The sequence below is a fragment of the Schistocerca americana genome, chromosome 2 (genome assembly GCF_021461395.2).
Source record: "Schistocerca americana isolate TAMUIC-IGC-003095 chromosome 2, iqSchAmer2.1, whole genome shotgun sequence".
NCBI classification, from domain to species: domain Eukaryota; kingdom Metazoa; phylum Arthropoda; class Insecta; order Orthoptera; family Acrididae; genus Schistocerca; species Schistocerca americana.
Genome location: NC_060120.1, coordinates 249872818 through 249896071, shown reverse-complemented (window position 1 = coordinate 249896071; position 23254 = coordinate 249872818). Strand labels below are relative to the sequence as shown.

Genomic DNA, 23254 nt, shown 5'->3' with positions numbered 1-23254 from the left:
GGCAATGTGGGTCAGCTGTGAGACGTGCAGAGATAGTCCGCGCAGTTGTGATAACACTGTGCCCTGGATGGCGCAGTGGCTACCGAAGTTTCTCAACTCATTTATTTATTTAAACCCCAAAATCGACGGACTAGGCATTACGCCCAAACAACGTTATTAGCGCTGATGAAACAGACTTAGACTGGCGGCAACTACCAACAAAAACTTTTGTCACGGGGGAAGAATACTGCAAGTCATATGTTAAAACCCTTAGCTGTGGGCAAATCCATCTCCCCTCGGGCCATTAAGAACATAACAGTCGAATCTCTTATAGTGACATACAAAAGCAAGAGCCGAGCATGAAATACTAAAGAAGAATTTTTTGGACTGGTTTTCCAACAATTTTATACAAGAAGTCAAAGAACACTTAAAAAGAAAAAAATCTGCCTTAGAATGCCCTTTTGTTGTTATATAATGATCCAGGATATCCAAGTAAGAACTGAGAGTTAAGATGGCTGATCGTTACATAAAGACTTTGTATTTGCCAAAAATTACGACTGCACTGATTCAGCCGATGGATCAATATGTCATAAAACACTTACAGCACATAAAAAAAACACCTACTGATTCATATCATCAGTCAACTCTACGCAGACATCACGTCAACCTTGTAAAAAAAATAACATCAACAATGTCATTGACAGTGCGGCATTTGCTTGACTTCAAGTCAAGCCTTTAACTCTGATAAATCTTGGGAAAATATTTGGCCAGGAAACCCACTTCTTGCAAAAGGAGACAACAGAAATAAAAATTCTTAAGATAATAACGAAGTTACCAAGGCTGCGCGTACACTTTGTGATGAAATTGACTTTCCTCAAGAAGATGCAGAAGAATTGAGAAGATGGGTGTTACACGATAACCTTAATTGTGAACTGACAGGAGGAGGTAATCCAGGAAGTTATGGCTCATGTGGTAGACGACGTCCCGATTCAGGCGGCCATGGAAGTGAAATGCACTATCACTTGACCGAGCGAGGTGGCGCAGTGGTTAGCACACTGGAGTCGCATTTGGGAGAACGACGGTCCAAACCCACATCCGGCCATCCTAATTTAGGTTTTCCGTGATTTCCCTAAACCTCTTCCGGTAAATTCCGGAATGCTTCCAATCTTTCCTTCATCCAATGGAGCCGATAACCTGGCTGTTTGGTCCCCTTCCCCAAATCAACCAGCCAAGCACTTTCACTTGCGATGAGGTCATGGCGGATGCTAACATTTTGGTCCGTTGGAGTGAAGAGAGGGAACTCGACTACGAGAACATTTTGTTGTTAAAAGACATTAGAGAAAAATTCTAACGGACTCTTTACGAAACCAAAAACAAAGAACTATTGCAAGTTTTTAAGGATAAATACGCTATTAGTATACATTTGTATGTATATACATTGCATGTATGTATTTGTATACAGTTGTAACACATACATACATATGTACATAATAAATTTGTCTTCTATGTACATATTTATCTTTTTATAACTTCAATGGCCGTAAGATACGTATGCATGTACTCGATATGTATTGTAACAATAGGAATACTATAGTACACACAGTACATACTCAATATTTCTAAGAATCAACTTAAACTATCTAGCTTTAGAAGACTAAATTCAATTTTAAAAAGTCTACCTTTGGTAACACATTTTTGATAACCCTTGATCCTGTAAGTATCGGATTATTGCGAGTCTACTGTAGTAAAATAGCAGCTCAATGACAAAATACACAAAAAAATACCCCAGCAGAAGTTGGCACAATGAAACCTCAAAGCAATACTAATTACAATCAATTAACAAGAGGAACAGTAACTACACAATAAAAGAAACGCTTAGCCCGGCTACCCACTGTTGAACACAGGCCACAGTAGTTCAACTTAGACAGCAGTAAAGGACATAACAGAAAGTTCACTGAGCAGAATCTGTATACAAAAAGGAGAGTGGCCGTTTGTTTTTTGTAATTCATACAAATCTACAGTTTTATTCTGGCCTTGATGAAAATTTGCGTACTTTAACTTCAAGACAAGACGAACCTCATTGTCTAGATAAGATTTCATACTTGACTTGAAACGTATGAATATAGGGTGATTATAAAAGTTTCAAAACTCTGAACAAATAACACCACTGGTCATAATGACGTCAAATTGCAATGGAATCTCATCGGAGAAAGAGGAAAACGCATGGGAGAAGAAGAAAACACCGTGAAAATTGATCAATAGATGTGTCAGAATACGTAAATGGAAACAGTCATACGCACGACCCATTGAAGTTGGTATAAACATGCCGGGTACACGGCTTTTCCTCCTTTCACGTCTGCGACGTTCACCATGACTGTCTCAATTCAGGACCACGCTCTGCTTATAAAGCTGCATTGCAAGAATGATGACTGTGCATATGTCACTCTGCAGAAGTTCCGGACACTGAAGGGTCTGAAAAAACGCATTGGTCCGATGACTGCCGTCGGCCTGGAGAAAATGACTCGGAAATTCGAACAGACGGGTTCGTCTGGTGTGTAACGTGGCAGAGGGAGGAAACGAATTAATTCGACGCCAGTGGAAGCTGTAACTACAGCAACGCAAGAGGAGACGAATGGTGGTGTGCAAACGTGTAGTGCACGGAGAATTTCCCGAACATTGGACATACCCGTGAGTACGGCGCGTAAAATCCTGCGAAACATCCTTCTTTGCTATTCATTCAAAATTACCCATTTGCACGATTTGTTTCATGTTGACCTGGCAGCAAGAGAGACCTTTGCTTTAGAATTTCTTGCTCGCATGGAAGTGGACAATGATTGACCGTGGAAGATTTTGTGGGCATACGAAGCCCACTTCCGTCTGACAAGAAATGTCAATAAACAGAATAGCCGAATATGGGCAACGGAAAATCCACACGCAAGTCAACCAGTACCACTTCATCCTGAAAAGGTCGCTGTACGGTGCGGCGTTACGGCATTGTTTATCATAGGGTCATATTTTTTTCGAAGACAGGTGCTTCCGGTCCTGTTATCTGTACCGTGGCGGGCGCGGTGGTCTCGCGGTTCTAGGCGCGCAGTCCGGAACCGCGCGACTGCTACGGTCGCAGGTTCGAATCCTGCCTCGGGCATGGATGTGTGTGATGTCCTTAGGTTAGTTAGGTTTAAGTAGTTCTAAGTTCTAGGAGACTGATGACCACAGCTGTTAAGTCCCATAGTGCTCAGAGCCATTTGAACCATTTTTTTATCTGTACCGTCACTGATAAACGCTATGAGTGTCTTTCGCGCAACCACGTCTTTCCAGCTCTCCAACAGCGTGGATGTGTGGATGCGATCGTTTTTATGCAAGATGGCGCACCTGCGCACATTGAAACTCTAGTCAAGGAGCTGCTGAAGCGCCATTTCGGAAATGCTAGAATTATCAGCCGCCATTTCCCTATAGCTTGGCTGTCCCGAGCACCTGATCTTAATCCGTGTGACTTCTGGCTGTGTGGCTATCTGAAAGATGTTGTGTTCAGTGTTCCGACTGCAAACTTAGGTCCATTAAAGGCCCGCATTGCTCAACACATTCTGAACGTACCCCGGGAACACTTCGATCAGTTGTGGAACATGCTGTTTCTCGATTTCAACTTGTTGCAGGAAACGGTGGACAGCATATTGAACATGTTTTGCTACAGTGACACGGAAATTAATAATCCGATTTTATTTGGATAGATGCTTTTTATGCGATTTTTGGCCTCAGGACAATTAAAAACCGATGTGATTTATGCTTTTTATGCGGTTTTTGGCCTCAGGACAATTAAAAACCGATGTGATTTATGCTTTTTATGCGGTTTTTGGCCTCAGGACAGTTAAAAACCTATGTGAGTGATGCTTCTTATACTGTTTTTGGCCTCAGTACAGTTAAAAACCGATGTGAGTGATGCTTTTTATACTGTTTTTGGCTTCAGGACAATTAAAAACCGATTTTTCCCGTCCGATGTGGTATGACCTTGCCGTGGTGAAAGGGGTTACGTAGCTAACTGTATCACACCTGTACACCCATGCGCACTGACAAGGGGAAGGCCTGAGACACGGCCAACCGATTCGGCTCAAATTTGGCAGGTCTCTTGTATACAATCTAAAACGAAGGAATCTAAAATATTTTGGATCAACACCCCCGCAATTTTGAGAAACTCACCCCTAAAGGTTATGACGAGCAATCGACTCAAAATTGGAGGGATCGAAAAATAATTGTAAATAGAGCATTTTTCATCATCAGGTATGGGGTCCGCAAACGCAAACTTTTCCAGAAATTAGGGAAAAAACTTTTACAACTGCCTCTTCTGTACCCACATGGTAAACGCTTTTCGCCGACAGCACCGATAGCGCAACGGAAGAGGTATGGCTGGGAATCGGAAAACCCTTGTTCGAATCTCGAAGAAACCTAGCGGGTGTCATTCCTTTCGTTTGTATTTTTCCATATCTCAATTGATAGAGATAGTTGGTTTAATAAGGTAAGTAAATCAATAAGGAATGATAATAATAAGGTAGGCAAACTAATTTCCCAAACGCCGTGAGTTAGTAAAGTATGAAACTTTCAAGCCTTGTCACATGAAAACAACTCCGAGTAAGAGTGCTGCGAATTCCTCACGAGGGACCACAGATAGCCAACCGCGCGACGCTTGTTTACAGCGAGGCACGGGACGGAATGCACGCGGAGAGAGTTACGTTGTCCCAGTTGCCTCTTCGTCATATTGTAGTTGTGAACCTGGAAGAGTGAAGGTGTCCAGCACGAGCCTTGTAGAAGTCAATCGGAAAGAGTTGTTTTCCATAACCAGGCTGCCGCGGACCTCGCGGATACATGTAGTGATTTTTCCGTCGTTAAAGCGCCGAATGAAATACGTTTTGTGATGAATACAGTTTCTTCAAGATTCGAACCCGGGTTCTCCGATTCTCAGACAGTTACCTTGGCCGTTGGGCTATCGGTGCTGTCGACGAAAATCGTTTACCATGTGGGTACAGAAAGGACAGTTGTAAAAGTTTCTTCCCTCGATTTCTGGAAAAGTATACGCTTTCGGGTCCCACACCTGATGGTGAAAAATGCTCTACTTACAATTATCTATCGATCGCGCCAATTTTGAGTCGATTCCTCGTCATTACCTTTATGGGTGATTTTCTCAAAAACGTGCGGTTGTTGGCCCTAAAATAGCTTAGATTCCTTCGTTTTAGGTTGTACACAAGCGTCCTGTCAAATTTGAGCCGAATCGGTTGGCCGTGTCTGAAGCTTTCCCCTTGTTTAATGTCAAATGCACAACTTTTGCATTGTTGTATGATTCATTTGTCATTTGCAGTCGACCACTATTGAATTATGATGCTTACATATTGCTACATTTTGTAACTATTTACTTTTCTTCTGCCATACCGTTTCCCCCTTCTCCAAAAATGGTTCAAATGGCTCTGAGCACTATGGGACTTAACAGCTGTGGTCATCAGTCCCCTAGAACTTAGAACTACTTAAACCTAACTAACCTAAGGACATCACACACATCCATGCCCGAGGCAGGATTCGAACCTGCGACCGTAGCAGTTGCACGGTTCCGGACTGCGCGCCTAGAACCGCGAGACCACCGCGGCCGGCCCCCCTTCTCCGATAACATTCCGTTGCAATTTGACGTCATTCTGACCAGTGGTGTTATTTCTACAGAGGTTTGAAAATTTAGCTTTAATTATTATCATCCAGCGTCCGCAGTTCGTGGTCTCGCGGTAGTGTTCTCGCTTCCCGAGCACGGCATCCCGGGTCCGATTCCCGGCGGGGTCAAAGATTTTCACCTGCCTCGAGATGACTGGGTGTTGTTGTGTCGTCTTCGTCGTCATCAGCCATCTCCATTACGGTCGGAGAAAAGCAATGGGAAACCACCTACAGGTAGGAGCTTGCCTATTACGGCAGTGCGGGTCTCCCGCATCGTTCCCCTACGCTCTGTGAAGCAGTATGAGACTTCATCATCATAATCATCCTGTATATGCGTAAGAGAGAAACCTTATTACCAAACATCTCGAAAAATACTTGACCCATTTACTTCAGAGTTCGTGGCAGGTTTAATTTCTACATTCAGACGAGACAATGAAGAAAATTAACGATAAATTAAAGGCGTAAGAAACTAAACATATCATGGGAAACGGACTGTAATACCTATCACGAGAATAAATTTCATCGGCAATATTCGTCTTGAAGATACTACCATCAGATGTCACTACGTCGCGGGCCGATCAAAAAAATCTAACATAACCCGAAATTTCCCTAACTGTGACGTAAACTGTTGGAAAAATTCGAGTTTTGCTGAAATGCAGCCCTACTTGAAACAGTGAGAACTGTTGTTGTTGTTGTTGTGGTGGTGGTCTTCAGTCCTAAGACTGGTTTGATGCAGCTCTCCATGCTAATCTATCCTGTGCAAGCTCCTTCATCTCCCAGTACCTACTGCAACCTACATCCTTCTGAATCTGCTTAGTGTATTCATCTCTTGGTCTCCCTCTACGATTTTTACCCTCCATGCTGCCCTCCAATGCTAAATTTGTGATTCCTTGATGCCTCAGAGCATGTCCTACCAACCGGTCCCTTCCTCTTGTCAAGTTGTGCCACAAACTTCTCTTTTCCCCAATTCTATTCAATACCTCCTCATTAGTTATGTGATCTACCCACCTAATCTTCAACATTCTTCTGTAGCACCACATTTCGAAAGCTTCTATTCTCTTCTTGTCCAAACTATTTATTGTCCACGTTTCAACTCCATACATGGCTACACTCCATACAAATACTTTCAGAAACGACTTCCTGACACTTAAATCTATACTCGATGTTAACAAATTTCTCTTCTTCAGAAACGCTTTCCTTGCCATTGCCCGTCTACATTTTATATCCTCTCTACTTCGACCATCATCAGTTATTTTGCTCCCCAAATAGCAAAACTCCTTTACTACTTTAAGTGTCTCATTTCCTAATCTAATTCCCTCAGCATCACCCGACTTAATTCGACTACATTCCATTATCCTCGTTTTGCTTTTGTAGATGTTCATCTTATACCCTCCTTTCAAGACACTGTCCATTCCGTTCAACTGCTCTTCCAAGTCCTTTGCTGTCTCTGACATAATTACAATGTCATCGGCGAACCTCGAAGTTTTTATTTCTTCTCCCTGGATTTTAACACCTACTCCAAAATTTTCTTTTGTTTCCTTTACTGCTTGCTCAATATACAGATTGAGTAACATCGGGGAGAGGCTACAACCCTGTCTCACTCCCTTCCCAACCACTGCTTGCCTTTCATGCCCCTCGACTATTGTAACTGCCATCTGGTTTCTGTACAAATTGTAAATAGCCTTTCGCTCCCTATTTTTTACCCCTGCCACCTTTAGAATTTGAAAGAGAGTATTCCAGTCAAAATTGTCAAAAGCTTTCTCTAAGTCAACAAATGCTTGAAACGTAGGTTTGCCTTTCCTTAATCTTTCTTCTAAGATAAGTCGTAAGGTCAGTATTGCCTCACGTGTTCTAACATTTCTACGGAATCCAAACTGATGTTCCCCGAAGTCGGCTTCTACCGGTTTTTCCATTCGTCTGTAAAGAATTCGTGTTAGTATTGAGTTAGTGAGAACTGAGCTGAAACAATAAAAGACGAATTCTCCAAAAACACAGTGACATACTTATCGCAAAATGTTACAACAGATGGCGCAACTTTTCATACCGAGAAAATATTGAGTTTATGAACATTTTCTTCAAGAAATAAATTATAAATGGTGATAGAAAATCATTTTCTTCCTATCGAAGTTTAACGAAAATATCGAAGTTCTGTTTATCGAATGCTGATAACAATGCGCAACTCAGCTTTCTGTCGTTAAAGGTGTTTACATCGCCATTTCTTATATGACTGTTGCTGATTGTGGTCGTTAGAAAGCGTGGCTGTTATTTTGAATTACCAGCTGTCAGCTGTAATCTTGGTGTATATTTGCAAAAGTCAGAACGGGAAGCCTAGAAACTGATTTTTATGAATGCCACAGACGAAGACGTATTCATTTGTCGGATTCCGTAGATACCCAGTGATTCAAATACGTCCTTCGATTTAAAGCGATTGGAGTTTCCCACGCAGATTGTATTCACTATATCACCAAGGCAAAAGTCCCATCATTTTGTGTGGCTGATATTAAATATCACGGGCAACTCCTGGCGCTGCAGTTGAAAGGAATAGGCATTATCTTGAAAGGAGGATATAAGATGAACATCAACAAAAGAAATCTGAGGGTAATGGAATGCAGTCGAATTAAATCTGGTGATGCTGAGGGAATCAGATTTGGAAACGAGACACTTAAAGTAGTAGATGAGTTTTGCTGTTTGGGGAGCAAAATAACTGAAGATGGCCGAAGTACAGAGGATGTAAAATGTAGATTGGCAATGCCAAGGCAACCGTTTCTGAAGAAGAGAAATTTGTTAACATCTAGTATAGATTTAAGTGTCAGGAAACCTTTTCTGAAGGTATTTGTGTGGAGTGTAGCCATATATGGAAGTGAAACATGGACGATTAGTAGTTTAGACGAGAAGAGAACATAAGCTTTCGAAACGAGGTGCTACAGAAGAATGCTGAAGATTAGATGAGTAGATCACGTAACTAATGAGGAGGTACTCAATAGAATTGGGGAGAAGAGCAATTTGTGGCACAACTTGACTAGAAGAAGGGATCGGTTGGTAGGACACGTTCTGAGGCATCAAGGTATACCAATTTAGCATTGGACGGCAGCACAGAGGGTAAAAATGGTAGAGGGAGACGAAAGCATGAATACACTAATCAGATTCGGAAGGATGTAGGTTGCAGTAGTTATTCGGAGGTGAAGATGCTTGCACAGGATAGAGTAGCATGGAGAGCTGCATCAAACCATTCTCTGGACTGAAGACTACAACAACAACAACAACAACAACAACATAGAGGCAATATGGCTCAATGTTTCTACAGGGGACTTCCAACGTGTTGTGTCCTAACCACATCGAGTTTTTGCACTAAGGCCAAATAAGATCCGACATGTTATTTTGAGGTGTCTCATGACTTCCATGACTCTTGTTACCTCTGTGTATGTAGTGGCTACTACACTGCAGAAGCGGCTACACATTATTATTATTATTATTATTACTGGCAGTGGCCAGACATAAAGCATTCGCAGCTTGAAGACTTCCAAGTTCTGCCAGTTCAGAAGTAAGGAGTCATGCAAACAAGTGATTTACAAATAATAAATATAGTGCGTAAATTTTAATTTGGTTAATTTAAAGAGGGTATTTGGGCTGTGGGTGAAACAGGTGTCGGTAGGAATCAGAGAAGCGGTGCAGAGGAATCATATTTTGAAACAAGTGTCTATGCTCAGTGTGGATAGTTAGCTTCCTTTTCTGAAAAGGAGTTGTTGGTAACATTCACGATGCACTGAAAATTGCTTCATTGTCGCATAAATTAGGGTTGTTCGAAATAAGCAGTTCCAGTTCTCTCACTGATCAATAGTTCGTCGTTAAAAAAAGAAGTGATTTATCTCTCATCATTTTAAAACGGAAGTGTTCAAAGAATATGGTTTTTCATTCTAAAGGTTATTTAAGCCTCATGCTGATGATGGTGATGGTGTTGGTGGGGGCGGGGGGGGGGAGGTGTGGGAGAGGAGGGGGTACTTGCTTATATCTGATTGAGCTCAGAATGGTTGGGAACCACTGGCTTAGTATGTGACATAGATATCAACTTGATACGTCTAACCGTTCCTAAGAAAAAGACGTCTTAACAGACAGACGAACAGACAGTCGGATAGCAAATGGAAAAAAATGATTACAAATGAACAATTTCGGACTTTTCCCTTCACTTGTACTGTAAAACCTTCTTTCTTACTAACTGAGATGGTATTAGGCAGACCCTTATTTATATAAATGCTGTGCCCTCTAGTATTATGGGTAATTCTAAAATATTTATGTTTGCTGATGACACTACCTTGGTAGTAAAGGATGTTCCACATTGGCTCGGTTTCAAATAGTGCATTTCATGACCTAAGTTCATGGCTTGTAGAAGATAAACTAAGGCTAAATCATAGTAAGTTTTTACAGTTTCTAGCAAACAATTCGACAAAACCTGACGTTTTAATTTCACAGAATGTGCATATGATTAATGAAACTGGACAGTTCAAATTTCTAGGTGTTCAGGTAGATAGCAAATTGTCGGGAAAGCTCACGTTCAGAATCTTATTCAAAGACTTAATGCGGCCATTTTTACTATTCGAACGGTATCTGAAGTGAGTGATCGTTCGACACAAAAATTAGTCTACTTTGCTTATTTTCGTTCGCTTATGTCGTATGGTATTATATTCTGGGGTAACTCTTCCCATACTAAAAGAATATTTTTGGCTCAGAAACGGGAGGTTCAGGCAATAAGTGGTGTAAGTTCACGAACTTCTTGTCGACCCCTGTACACGAGTCTGGGTATTTTGACATTATCCCCTCAATGTATTGTATATTCCTTACTGTCATTTCTTGTTAACAATATTAGCTTACTCCCAAGAATAAGCAGCTTTCACTCATTTAATACTCGGCACAAATCAAACCTGCATTTAGATCGGACTTCCATAACTCTTGTGCAGAAAGGTGTGCAGTATACTGCTGCATTCAGTTTCAATAAGCTACCTCTCGAATTCAAAAACCTTTAGCAGTAATCCACGCGCTTTCAAATCGAAGCTGAAAAGTTTCCTCATGTGTCACTCCTTTTATCCTGTCGAGAAGTTCCTTGAAAAAGTAAGCTGATTCTTGTTGTATTGTTGATTGCTTTTACTTAAACTTATGAATTGACTTTTTCGGGTTCATAAACATTTTACTTTTATCTGTTATTACTTTTATGTTGTAATTTCATGTACTGACACGTTCCACGACCTTGGATATTTGCTCCTCAATTTGGTCCTACGGAACTTGACGTGTAAATAAAATAAAAATAGGTTTTGATGGGTGAGTTGGCGATAATCAAACTATGTGATATAAATTGCCATGCATTGTGATTTCATTGACTTAGACGCTTACATTTATGACACCGCCAAGGGACCATAGGTCCTAGTATGTGTCATAAATTTCAACTTGATATGTTCACCTTTTCCTGAGAAAAAGGGGTCTTAACAAACGGACGGACGCACAGACAGTTGGATATCAACTGAAAAAAAAATTTTTTTTTTTCGGGTAATATAATTATAAATTCACAATTTTCTGACTTCTTCCTTTACTTTTACTGTGAAACCTTGTTTATTGCCAAATCTCATGATTCTAGGCCAACAGGAAGTACCCTATAAGTTTCAATGATTGAATTTGAGAGTATCAAACCATATGACATAAATAGCCATATCTTTTGATTGCAGTGACTTAGAGGTTTCAATTTTCTATGTAGTCAAGGGACCATAGATCTTAGTATGTGATGTAAATTTCGATTTGATACCGCCAACCGCTCCTGAGAGAAAGGGTTTTTAACATTCAGACCGAGAGAAGACAACAAAGTGATCCTACAAGCGTCCAGTTTTTACCCTATTGAGTTACAGGACAATAAAAAAAGTCATAAATTCGCTTTTAAGATCGTTAGTGCAGTCTGTTATTGCTTTGTAAAGTAATACCACTGATACTGAAACTACAGTTTATTATTATTATTATTATTATTATTATTATTATTTATTTTATGGCCTTCATTGGACCACTCTAGTCAAAAATACGAAGTTGTAAACAAGTTGTTACACAGGGATACAATCTGGCTCAACAATAACTTAATATGATATTTAGGTAATATAATTATTAGAGTCTCTTCTTATATAAAATGTGTTTTGCTCTTCTGTCTGCCCAATATTTCTTCATTCTTTCAGATATTTTCTTTCTTTCTTCATCTGAGACTACTCTTCCTGTACTCCTTTTATTGATTTTCATTTGTAGTCTGGTTTGTCGGTCTTGCAGTATTCTGGTTTTCTCTGTCTTGTTTTTTAGGTCATCTACTGTAAGTTGGAGTTCTTTTATATCTTCCTTAATTTCTGTGATCCATTTAATGTCGCTCTTGCTATTCCACAATTTTTGTATTATTTTTTTACTAATTCTGTTTTCTGGAGTTCTCACCAGATGTCCAAAGAATGAGATGCGTTTCTTCCTGATTGTGCTCATGACTGGTTCTATTTTCTTATATACTGTTTCATTTGATGCTATTTTCCAATGTCCATTTGTTTTATACTGTTTATTTATACATGTCCTAATTATTCTTCTTTCTATTTCTAGTATTCTGTCAATTTCTGCTGTATTAGTTGTTTTGAAGATAGTTTCAGCTGCATACGTTATTTCTGGTTGTGTAACTGTTTTATAGCGTTGTAATTTTGCATCTATGGATAGGCTTTTTTTGTTGTATGTAGTTTTGGTAATATAATTTGCTTAGTTCAGTTTTTTTATTCTATTCTGCCATGATGGCTTCTCTTTTAGATTGTGTGTTATTATTTCGCCGAAATATTTAAATTTATCAACAATTTTGATTTCCTGTTCTTCTACTGTAATTTTGTTTGCAAGTGGTGGGTCAGTTAGCATAATCTCCATTTTTTCAAATGATATTCTAAAGTCTACGTTCTCTGCTATTTCTTGTAGTGATTTCACTTGTTGCCTGGCTTCGTGAACGGTGTTGGCTAGGAGAGCAAGATCATCAGCGAATCCCAAGCAGTTTAAGCTAATATCATCTTTTGCACTTCCAATTCTTATCGTCTTTGGATTGTCCTTGTACCATTCTCTCATTATGTATTCCAGTGCACAGTTGTACAGTAATGGTTATACCCAGTCACCTTGTCATAAGCCTGTTTTTATGAGGAATGGTTCCGAAATTTCTCCTCTAAACTTCACTTTTGATTGGTGTTGGTTAGAGTGAGTTCTATTATTTTAATTAGTTTTAGATAGAGTCCTAGATTTCTTAAGATTTTTAATACTGAAGGTGTGTGGAGACAGTCATATGCCTTCTTAAAATCTACAAATGTTCCGTTTCTTGTAGTATGCCATAATCAATGTTAAACTAATTATCTGCTCTGCACAGCTTCTCCATGGTCTGAAGCCTCCCTGATATTCCCCTAACTCTTGTTCTAGTTGCTCCTTGATTCTTTCATATAGGATCTTGGTTAGAATTTTGTATGTGCAATCTAGGAGTGAGACTCCTCTGTAGTTGTTTGGGATGCTCTTATCTCCCTTTTTGTGTAGTGGGTGGTTGATAGCTGTGGTCCAATGTTCGGGGAGTTGTTCTGTTACCCAAATTTTTGTTAGAGCCATGTGTAAGGAGGTCTTGACTGTGTTACTTGCATATTTCCACATTTCAACAAAGACCTGATCTTCTCCACATGCCTTATAATTTTTTGTTCTTTAAATTTTTTTTTTACTTCTTGGAAAGATGGAGGGTCTAGTTGTTAGGTTTTGTTTTTATTGGGGTATTTATGTTGATTTGTAAGGGTTCTTTGTGTTCCTTGCAATTCAGAAGTTTGTTAAATGTTTGTGCCATGATTTCTGCATTTGCCTTGTTACTGTGTGTCATTCTTCCATCTTCATCTTTCAGTATTAGTGTAGGGGCCTCATATTGTAGTAGTTGTTTCCCAAAGATTTTATAGTAGTTCCTGGAGTTGGTTTTATGATAATTACCTTCTATAGAGTTTATAATATCTTTATGGAATCCTCTCTTGATTCTTCCAATATTTTGCGTGATTTTTTTCTTTCATTTTTTAGGTTGATGGCATTTTCTTCAGTTTTATGTGTTTGAAACTTTAACCATGCTTGGTGTCTATCTTCATGGTATTTATCACATTCTGATGTCCACCATGCATGTTTCCTTCGTGGGTTCAAGGGAGCTAGATTCTCTGCTTCTTTTTTAAGATTAGGCACTAGTTGTTCTAGATCATCTGTTAATTTGATGGTTTGTGTTATTTGTTGGTATTTATTATTTTTAATTAGCTGATGTTGATCAGATCTCCTTTTTATTTTGTTAGTTTTTCCGGTCCTCTTCTTTAACGGAGTGAATTTGATTTTAATTTTAACTTTATAATGGTTTGAGCCTGTGTCTACTCCTCTCAGTACTTTAACATTGTGGATTTCCTTATGAAAATTTTTGTCCATACAGACATGGTCTAGCTGCCACTCCCCCTTCCTCCAGTCTGGATGTTTCCATGTTTTAAGTTTACTTGGCTTCCTCTTAAAGTATGTTGATTTAGAAATAAGGTTGTGTTCTCTGCAGAGTTCTACAAGTCTTTGACCGTTTTTGTTCGTAAATTTATGTGGACTCCATTTTCCAATTATATCTTTATATTTCCTTTCTTTTCCCAACTGAGCATTGAAATCTCCCAATAAGATTTTTACATTCTTTTTGTTTACTCTGTTCACAATTTGTTCTAGAAGGTCCCAAAATTTATCTACCTCTTCCTTTGTTTTTGTTAGACAATTTTTTCATTTGTTGGGGCATGAGCATTTATTATTGTATAGGTTTTATTCATTGTTCTAAAGCTTAGAGTCGCAATTCTTGGTGATACTGCTTGGAAATCCGCTACTGAATCTGTTATTTTTATGTGTACTAAAAATCCTGTTCCAAACTGGGGACATTGTTTCATTGCCCTCGGTCCTGGTTTCCCATTATAAATTCTGTATCCTTGTGATTCGAATGGGCCCTCTGTGGTGTTCTCATATCTTGGATCCCTGTTATTAAAATTTTTTATTTATTTAGTTCATCTGTGAGCTCTTTGAGTTTTCTGGTCTGCAGTAGTGAGTTTATGTTGTGTGTTGCTATATAATTTATCTACTCATGTTTAATCTTCTTTTTGTGTTTTAGTGTGCATTTTGATGGTTGCAAACGCTCCATGAGCTGCTAGTTGACTACCCACCGAATCCGATGTAGCCTTTTCCTGCCTTTTTGAGCAGGACGGTGGAATCTTTTTCCTGAAAGACCTTTCCATTTTTGACATTCAAAGGTTGTCAACCTTAGTTGGAGCACGCTCCGATTTACAACTATGGTTGCTAACCACAGAGGGTGTGTTTGGTCCGTGAGAGCTATTTTATTTCACTCCAGTCCGCCGGTAAACCGATGAGGACTTCCCTATCCGCCACCAGGGACACGCCACGTAGGAGTATCACCTCTCCTCCTACTATGACAGCATAGTAGGTTCGTGGACTGAACTACAGTAATACTGAACTACAGTAATATTTTTTAAATTAGTGTTTGGAGGCGAGACACTTCCTTCAACTTTTTCTTGATTGTTCCATGGCCTATCAAACTTTCATTAATTCGAACTCTCAGTATTATTGAAATTTTTCCTCAGGTCCCTTGAACTTCGAATTATTAAGAGGCAAGCGTATTAAAAACACGCTCATAGTTTGATTTCATTTGAACTGTTATGATTTCCATTTATGTAACGTAACGTAAGTCTTCCATCTGGTACTTCTTGAGATTCAAGGATGTACTACCGAAGAAGGTGGCAAAGTGGTATGACACTAGACTCATATTTCAGAGTACAGCTGTTAAAATCTATCCAGATTAAAGAGATTTCCCTGAACACCTTAAGGGGATCAAGAAGTGAAACTTCACAAAAATAAAGGATTTTTGTATTGTATTAAGTTATACCTGTCCTTCCTGAAGAAGAGTGTGTATGTTTTTCGCATTTTTTATACATGGTGAGAGGAAAGAGAGCATTTTCTAAACGACACTCTCCCTTCACAATTCAGGTGTGTTTATCGTGGCTGCAGCAGACTATCTCTGTCCTTACTCAATTTATTCTTTGGTCAGTGCTTTTCAAGTTGGTAACCCCGGTGCTAAGCGAGCGTAGGTAACAGTTGAAAATCAGTTCAGCGTTCAATTTACGTTTTACTCGTGATAGTGATTTGAAGGAGATGTTTGATTTCAGGACGGAATGTTATTGTGTTTGTAGTTACATTTTGCGGTATAGATCGTAAGTATGGGCATAATATTGCGGAGAAATACTAATAAATTAGAAGAAATGGGTGAACCTGCACGGGCCACCTTCTTACACAGGATTGCTACAAATGAGGACTCTTCTCATTCTGTGTGCGCAAAGTGTTCCGAGACACTGTGTAAATATCAGTGAACTAGGGTAACTGGTGATGTTTAAAGACGCAACCATACATGTCAGTAGGAGGTGTTACAAAATTTATCTATAGAGACTTGGCTAGCAAAACTTGTGTATTAAATGCATCCAAGGGAGAATTCAAAATCCCAAAGGCATTTTAAATAACTGCGTGTGGGAAGGCTTGCCTGAAACAGAATTTGTGAGCCTCAAAATCATAAAAACGTATGTCATGGATGCAGTGTTGTGCTTCAATGATGGGTCAATCAGCAGGCTGAAAGTTTTCAGTGGTATGGCGGTAGAACTTCGAGTGAACGTACAGAATGCGCTTCTGTCAGTTGACCAGCAGAAGGGAGGGGAGGCTGAGAAAAGTTATAGATGACAAACGAGATCAGAATTAAAAATAGGGTCTCCAAACATAATCTGGAGGATACCGAAGCCTGCAACGATGACAGCAATGGATCTGTCATTAATGTAGATTGAACAGATCGTATCAAAAACTTTAAAGCCATTTTACTCAAAATATGAAGTTTTTAGCTTTATGTACAATTTTCTCTGGAAGTAATACATTTACGTCAAACTTCGTACAGAAAATAATTACATCATTTTCATTAAAATGCTCTAGAATTATGTCAATCAAATAAAAGATGTGTCAGATATTTAGATATTATTTTTTTAATTCTCAGTCTTTTAGATCATGTACTTTCCTACGAATTTCTACTGTGACAGCAATGCCACAAAGTAACACACTTTGAAGAAGATATGACAACTTATGCGCTTTTCAAATTTGGTTTCATCTGAGCAAATATTTTTTGACAAAGGTGTACCAGCATTAGTGTGGTCAGCCATAGGAAATATACTCATGGCCATACTCCCTTAAGGTCCATGCTGAGATGGTTCGTTTCAGAGAGTATGGCCAATTTCCTTCCCAATTCTTCTTCAACCAGAGCTTGTGCACCATCACAAATGACTTTGTTGGCGACGGTGTGTTAAAGCCTAACTTCCGTCCTTCTCCTTTGTAGCAAGCGTTACCTGAGAAAGTGCAACTGTTGCGCAGGTGGTGCCGCCGGGTGGAGAGCTGGTGCTGGTGGTGGCGTCGGACGACCCCGACTGGGTGCAGGACGTGCTGCTGCCCCACCTGCGAGGGCTGGGCCTGCGCCACAGCTTCCTGGCAGGTGACGGCATGTTGGAAGAGCCGGAGCGTGACCTGGTGCTACTGTCTGCCTGCAACCATTCCATCTTCGCCTATGGCACTTTCGGTCTCTGGTCGGCGCTGATGACCGGCGGCCGCGCTGCCGTCTATCATCTGAACGAAGGAGACGCCGTGTCGCCCGCCATGCAGTTTGCACAGCACATTCCTGGCTGGGTCGCCATTTCACAGTGAGGATCCGAAGATGGCAGCCCTCACGGATGGTTGGCATGCCACCGCTAGATCCACAACTGCACCATCTCGCCTGTCATACAGTTCTCCAAGCATACGCTGGGCTGGGTTGCTGTATCGTACTGAGAAAACCAATGCAGCGTCTCTGACAGACAGTGGGTCCATAGCCCTCTACAACCCGACACATAGTTTGTGCAGCATGTCCATGTCCCTTATTAGGTCGCCATCTTCCACTGAGGTTCCCAAGATGGAGGCCCTCATGGTCAACCACAGAAACACCTTCATGTAGTACATGCAGCACATTCCTGGTAGGATTGCCATTGAGGAACGAAAGATGGCTGCCAAATGGGTAGTACACTGTTGCACAGTACTGCATCGGGTGAGAAGTGACTCTTACGACCGTGAGACTCTGAAGATGATGCAGTCTCGTGCTCCAGTTTATATGGCAGTGCAGATATTACAGCTAAAGTGCAATGCCGCATTTACATCACCATTCTACGACTCAGCTTTTCTCTCTGTGTTGCAACCACCTGATGTATTATTGTTTCACACTTGCTAAAATAGTCCAGGCTTTTGTGCTGTGGTCGAACGAATTTTTTCGAGAAATTCATTCAAACAGGGAACCCCGCAATACTTTACTATGTGTGACATTTTAACTGTGAAATTTTAAATTTTACGATGTTTGTTGTTTATATATTGAAATGTTTCATAACAACTTTTTTATTTTCACCATAAGGAAAACGATGGTCATTTTGAAGACTCATTCTTTTCTCTGACACGTTCAACAGTAATTTTACTGCTGTGAAGCAAAACGTACACCTTCTAAAATGTGGATCACCACAGTATTTTCTATTTATGGTGCTATTGGTATACCACTGCTTTTTTCTGAGGTGAGAGCAGATTTACTGACCTGTTAGCAATGGGATGTACAGTTTGATGCTTGGCCTTTTTACGTACACACAACATTGTCAGAGGTGAAGGTAGTTCTAAATTTCAGATAAATGGTTGGTTAACTGGAAATAGGCAAGTTTAATTATTATTTGTAGCTCGCCTGAGCAAAGTGTGCGCATAGGATGAGGGCAGCAATGTACTGTTTTTTGATCCAAAAGAACTTCTTTTGCAGTGGCGTTCGACTTAGAGGTAGCCTGTTGGAATCTTAGTAGTGAAGAACTTTTCACTGCCAGTATTTGGCAAGTAAGGAAAAGCCAGGTGGTCATGTAAGGTAACCAAACCTCAGACTCTATTCTATAGGCATAAAATAAATTCTGTACTATGTTGTCTCGTGAGAAATTAACCTCCATGGTCAACAGGAGCAGGCTGTGTACTGGCACCACATCTCAAATTGTCCATTCTCCCATCATCATACTACAGCATCACGGCACTACACCATATACCCATTCATAGCCAGCACTAGGGACAGTTAGAATTTAGAAGTTTATGTGCAAGTAGCCCAAATCGCACGAATCAGAGATGGCTTGCACCAGAATAAGATCATCACCACCATTCTTTCATCCATGGCTCTGGGGTCCAAAGTTCGATTCCCAGCTGGGTCAGAGAATTTCTCCACTGAAGGACTGAGAGTAGTGATGTTATCATTTCATTATCATCGAAGTGCAATTCGCCGACGTGGCATCAAACAGGAAAACTTGCTGTAGCTGGCTGAACTACCCCAAACAAGGGTCTTCTGGCCAATAATGCGATGTGATAATTTTTCATCATTCTTTCATGAGAAATGACTGCAGAAAATCAGGGAAAGTGAAAATCGCAACAGAAAGTATGTTTTGCAATCTCTGTTATTCTACTCTCTGAAGAAGGAATATTCCAGGCTCAAATTGGGTTTGCTTTGGGTATAGAATCGAAACAACCTCACCTCGCTTCAGACACTAGAAAGAGTTGCTATCATAAGCAAGGCAACGCCCTGTCTATTTGTAGTCTCTTAGACAGTAGTGGCAAATTTCTTAAACAACTTCCAGAGAGCTTTCGTTCCAGAAACAATCCCATAGGGTGTAGCTAAGTGATTTCTCCAAAATTATCATTTCTTCCAGAAGTCCCACCCTGCAAGACATTCAGGAGAACTGTGAAGTTTTGAAGGCAGCAGAGGGGTACTGGCGGAAGTAAAGATGTAAAGGAGGGTCGTGAGTCGTGCTTGCATAGCTCGGGTGGTAGAACACTTGCCTGAGAAAGGCCCCATATCCGAGTTATGGTCGGGCACACAGTTTTAATCTACCAGCAAGTTTCTTAGACAGCTTCTTGTAGCGCAGTAGTAGCCAACCACAAGAAAATACGGCGAAAGAAATGCATACCTCTCTCAAATTTTATCTCGTGATCTGACATACTGGTTCCTGTTCCAGTTGCAAGGTATGTGGTTGCAGTCATGAGCTATTTTCCATTTATGTCATGGGGGCATACACACCCTTGAGTTACTTCTGTCCAGGAAGGTATGAAGGATTTCAAATGATAAGCCCAAATAATTCCCGTCACCATCTGTAAAATGGGTATGTGGCTTCTAAGAGACACGGCACAAAAAACGTAAGGTTCAGTGTGATTTCCAAGCCATTATCCGTCCAATTTTTTACTATCCTCGTTTTTGTGTCTTTCCTCTCTCTTCTGTCTTCGTAGATTCTCCTGAAATACCAAAGCCACAGTGTTGCAATAAAATTTAAATAACGACCTTTCCCCTACACTAAAATACAATTGACTTAATACTTGAGAAATCCTTGCGTTTTGAGCACACTTAGAGACAGGACACCTGCCTCTATCAGAATACTCAGAATTAAGTCCAGTATGGCGGAGTTAAGAAAGAAGAAACATAGCAAAGATAAAAGACCAAGGTGAAACCAATTTCTACTTACTTTTTCAAAACATTTTGTGGGACACTGTGTATCAGCGAGCGAAATGTGCTAAATTATTTCTCTAGTTGTGTTTTTTATTTCAATTTTGTTTGGTGCGACGATTTTTGGAGACTGTGTGTGGATAAACATTACCTTCCAAGGTATTTGAAAGCAATGTTGGCGCACTTTCTGCCCAGCCAAAAGCTATTCCGACAAAATAGTTGTTAAGGATATTATTAGTGTGCATTCAACATGCTGTCTTTTAAAGGCACAGGTGAAGTGATGTGAACTGCGATGTAAATGACGTACAACTTTGTTTTTGTTGTTAATTTTAGTTTTGTATAGTAGTGCGAGTGTCACTGTCAACGAGACTTACATCGTAATTTTAAGCAAGATGCACTTTCTATGTTAATGATTAGGTTAAGCAATACAGAAATAACTGGACAAAGTGTATCGCAATGTGAGAGACAACAGAATGCCGAATTAATAATGAAGTGTCGCATCAGATGAATATGATAAGAGATGGAGACATCAAAAATCAAATACAAATAACGGAAGGGTGGAAAAGAGGACTAAACATGCCGAAACGTAGGACGTAAAGAAGGAAGAATTATAACATACTGACAGCTGGCGGAAACGTTTGACAGATTTACCACACATAAATGTTCCTTAAGTATAGAAGTACCTGTTCTTTCAGAAACGAGAGAGTGTAATTGCTTTTAGTCACCGTTCCTATTGTTTGAAATAAAAGTGCTGTATGATGTCTGTGTGTATGCTTATTTATTGTCCTTTACATTTCACCTAAGACACTTTAAAACATGTAAGTTACATATAAAATAAGAAAATAAACTCATATACAATGTACCTCCATAACAGAGAGCTCAGTGTGAAACAAACGTGTTTATATTCCATTATCATCTATACAGCTATCTTTACATCTTATCAGATGACATAATTGATCAGTTTCATATATGACTGGGCCGTGCAGAGTTTGCCCCATGGCAACTAGCATGACTCTGTGGATGAAAACTGACATACTGCTAAAAACTGTGGAAGCAACTGGAAACGAAATTATGTTGGCTTCGCTGATGGTGAAACGTGATGCTTACCAGGAAGCAAATAGACTTTTTGAAAATGTTTCATGTACTGTTTTTTTATTTGCATACACAAAATAATATCTGGTGTTACTGGTAAAGATGTTATTGTGCATACTGTTACAAACATAAAGCAACGAAATTACAATCATCAAAGAAATTAACTGATAATATTAAATAAATAATAACACATTCAGAATCGTAGAGTGTTCAAATAAATTACTATTAGATCTGTTTGTGATGTGACACATCTTAAAACAGATACACCACATAATCATTAGGTTTACATTATGTATAGTCATTTTGTTAGTATCAAGCGGTGGAGACAAGTTTAAGTTAATTTTTCATTCAGTAGCTTGGATGGCACTTTTGTTGCCTTCGGTCCCCAGTATTTCAAGCATGAACAATTTGTCTTCTGCGCCCACTATATAGTACTAAACATCTGCAACGTTCACTATCTGACCACCTGTTAGTGAACGTTTTTATGGGGTGTTCCTCTCTTTGCCTTTATGACTGCTTGAACTCTACTTGGTACACATTCAGTGAAGCGTCTGAATGAATTGGAGGAATGGCAGCCATTTTTCTTCAAGAGCTGAAACCAGAGAAGGTAGTAATGTTTGACCCCAGGATCTGGATTGAAGTCAACATTGCAAATCATGCCAAAGGTGTTCCATTGGGTTCAAATCAGAACTCTGGGCAAGCCAGTCTATTTCAGGAATGTTATTGTCCACAAACTATTGCCTCACATATCTGCTTTATGGCAGGGTACATTGTCATGCTGATACAAAAATGTGTCATCTCCAAACTGTTCCTCGATTGTACGCAGCACATAATGCTGTAACATGTGCACATATCCTTTCACTGTAGTATAATGAAGCGGCCACACCATAACCACGGCACGAAAAGCACCCACATACCATAACACCACCTCCTCCTTACTTCACTGCTGGTATTACACATGATGGCAGGTAACGCTCTTGGGGGCACATCCCAACCCAAACCATTCAATCGGATTACTACAGGGCATAGTGTGGTTAATCACATCAAATCACTCGATTCCATTCATCAACTGTCCAGTGGTGTCACCTTTTACACCACCTCAGACGTCGCTTAGCATAAATATGTCTTATGAGTAGTGAACTCCCTAGGAACAATCGTTGAGCTAGCTGGGCTCCTGGACTCACGAGTGATTCCTTTCGCGGATTTAGAGTGACTGTTCACAACCATCCTATGCAGTGTTCAACAATCCCTGTCCATGAGTAGGTGAGGTACGCCGGATCATAGTTTAACTGTGGTTGTTTCTTCACGTTCCCACTTCACAATCACATCACCAACAGGTGATCTGAGTCGCTTCAGAAAGGTTGTCTCTGATGGATATGTTACAATTCTGCTGTAACTACTTCTCTTGTGACAACACAATACTCCCCACTTCCTTTTATATTAGCAGGCTCACCTCTTGTTACACCCAGTGATCAATTCTGCATTACACAATGGTGTTCAGACCACCATTTATGGCGTTCATTTAGTCTGATGCACGATGATGACTTTTCTTTTCCCCTGTGTGGTACTAGCCACTTTATTTGCAACTGATTTCATAGTCCCATTTTCGTTCACTCTGGACTGCTTGTCTTGTAACTTACATAGGAATGAATAGCAAATCGGCAAGACATCAAGAGGGGAAATATGCTGCCCCTGCCAACCGGTCCTTGGACTGATCACTACAGGAGCAGGAGGTATTTGTGATTAAATGGATTATTGCCTACCTTCCCTGTTGTAAATTAACCCACTGTATGTTTGTTTTCAAGATTTTGTCTCATTTGGTATTTTACTAAAAATGACAATACACATCATTTGCTGGAAATCATTTTA

At 40.0% G+C, this 23254-nt stretch overlaps 1 protein-coding gene across 1 annotated transcript in view; it reads left to right on the top strand.

Annotated features, from left to right (window-relative positions):
• LOC124593685 (galactoside alpha-(1,2)-fucosyltransferase 2-like) overlaps positions 1-21060 on the top strand; it is a 312210-nt gene extending 291150 nt beyond the window's left edge. The window contains exon 6 of the mRNA XM_047131986.1: positions 17137-21060. Coding sequence (XP_046987942.1) covers positions 17137-17463 — 327 coding nt within the window. The 3' untranslated portion in view covers positions 17464-21060. The remainder of the gene's footprint in view (positions 1-17136) is intronic.
• The last annotated feature ends 2194 nt before the right edge of the window (positions 21061-23254 follow it).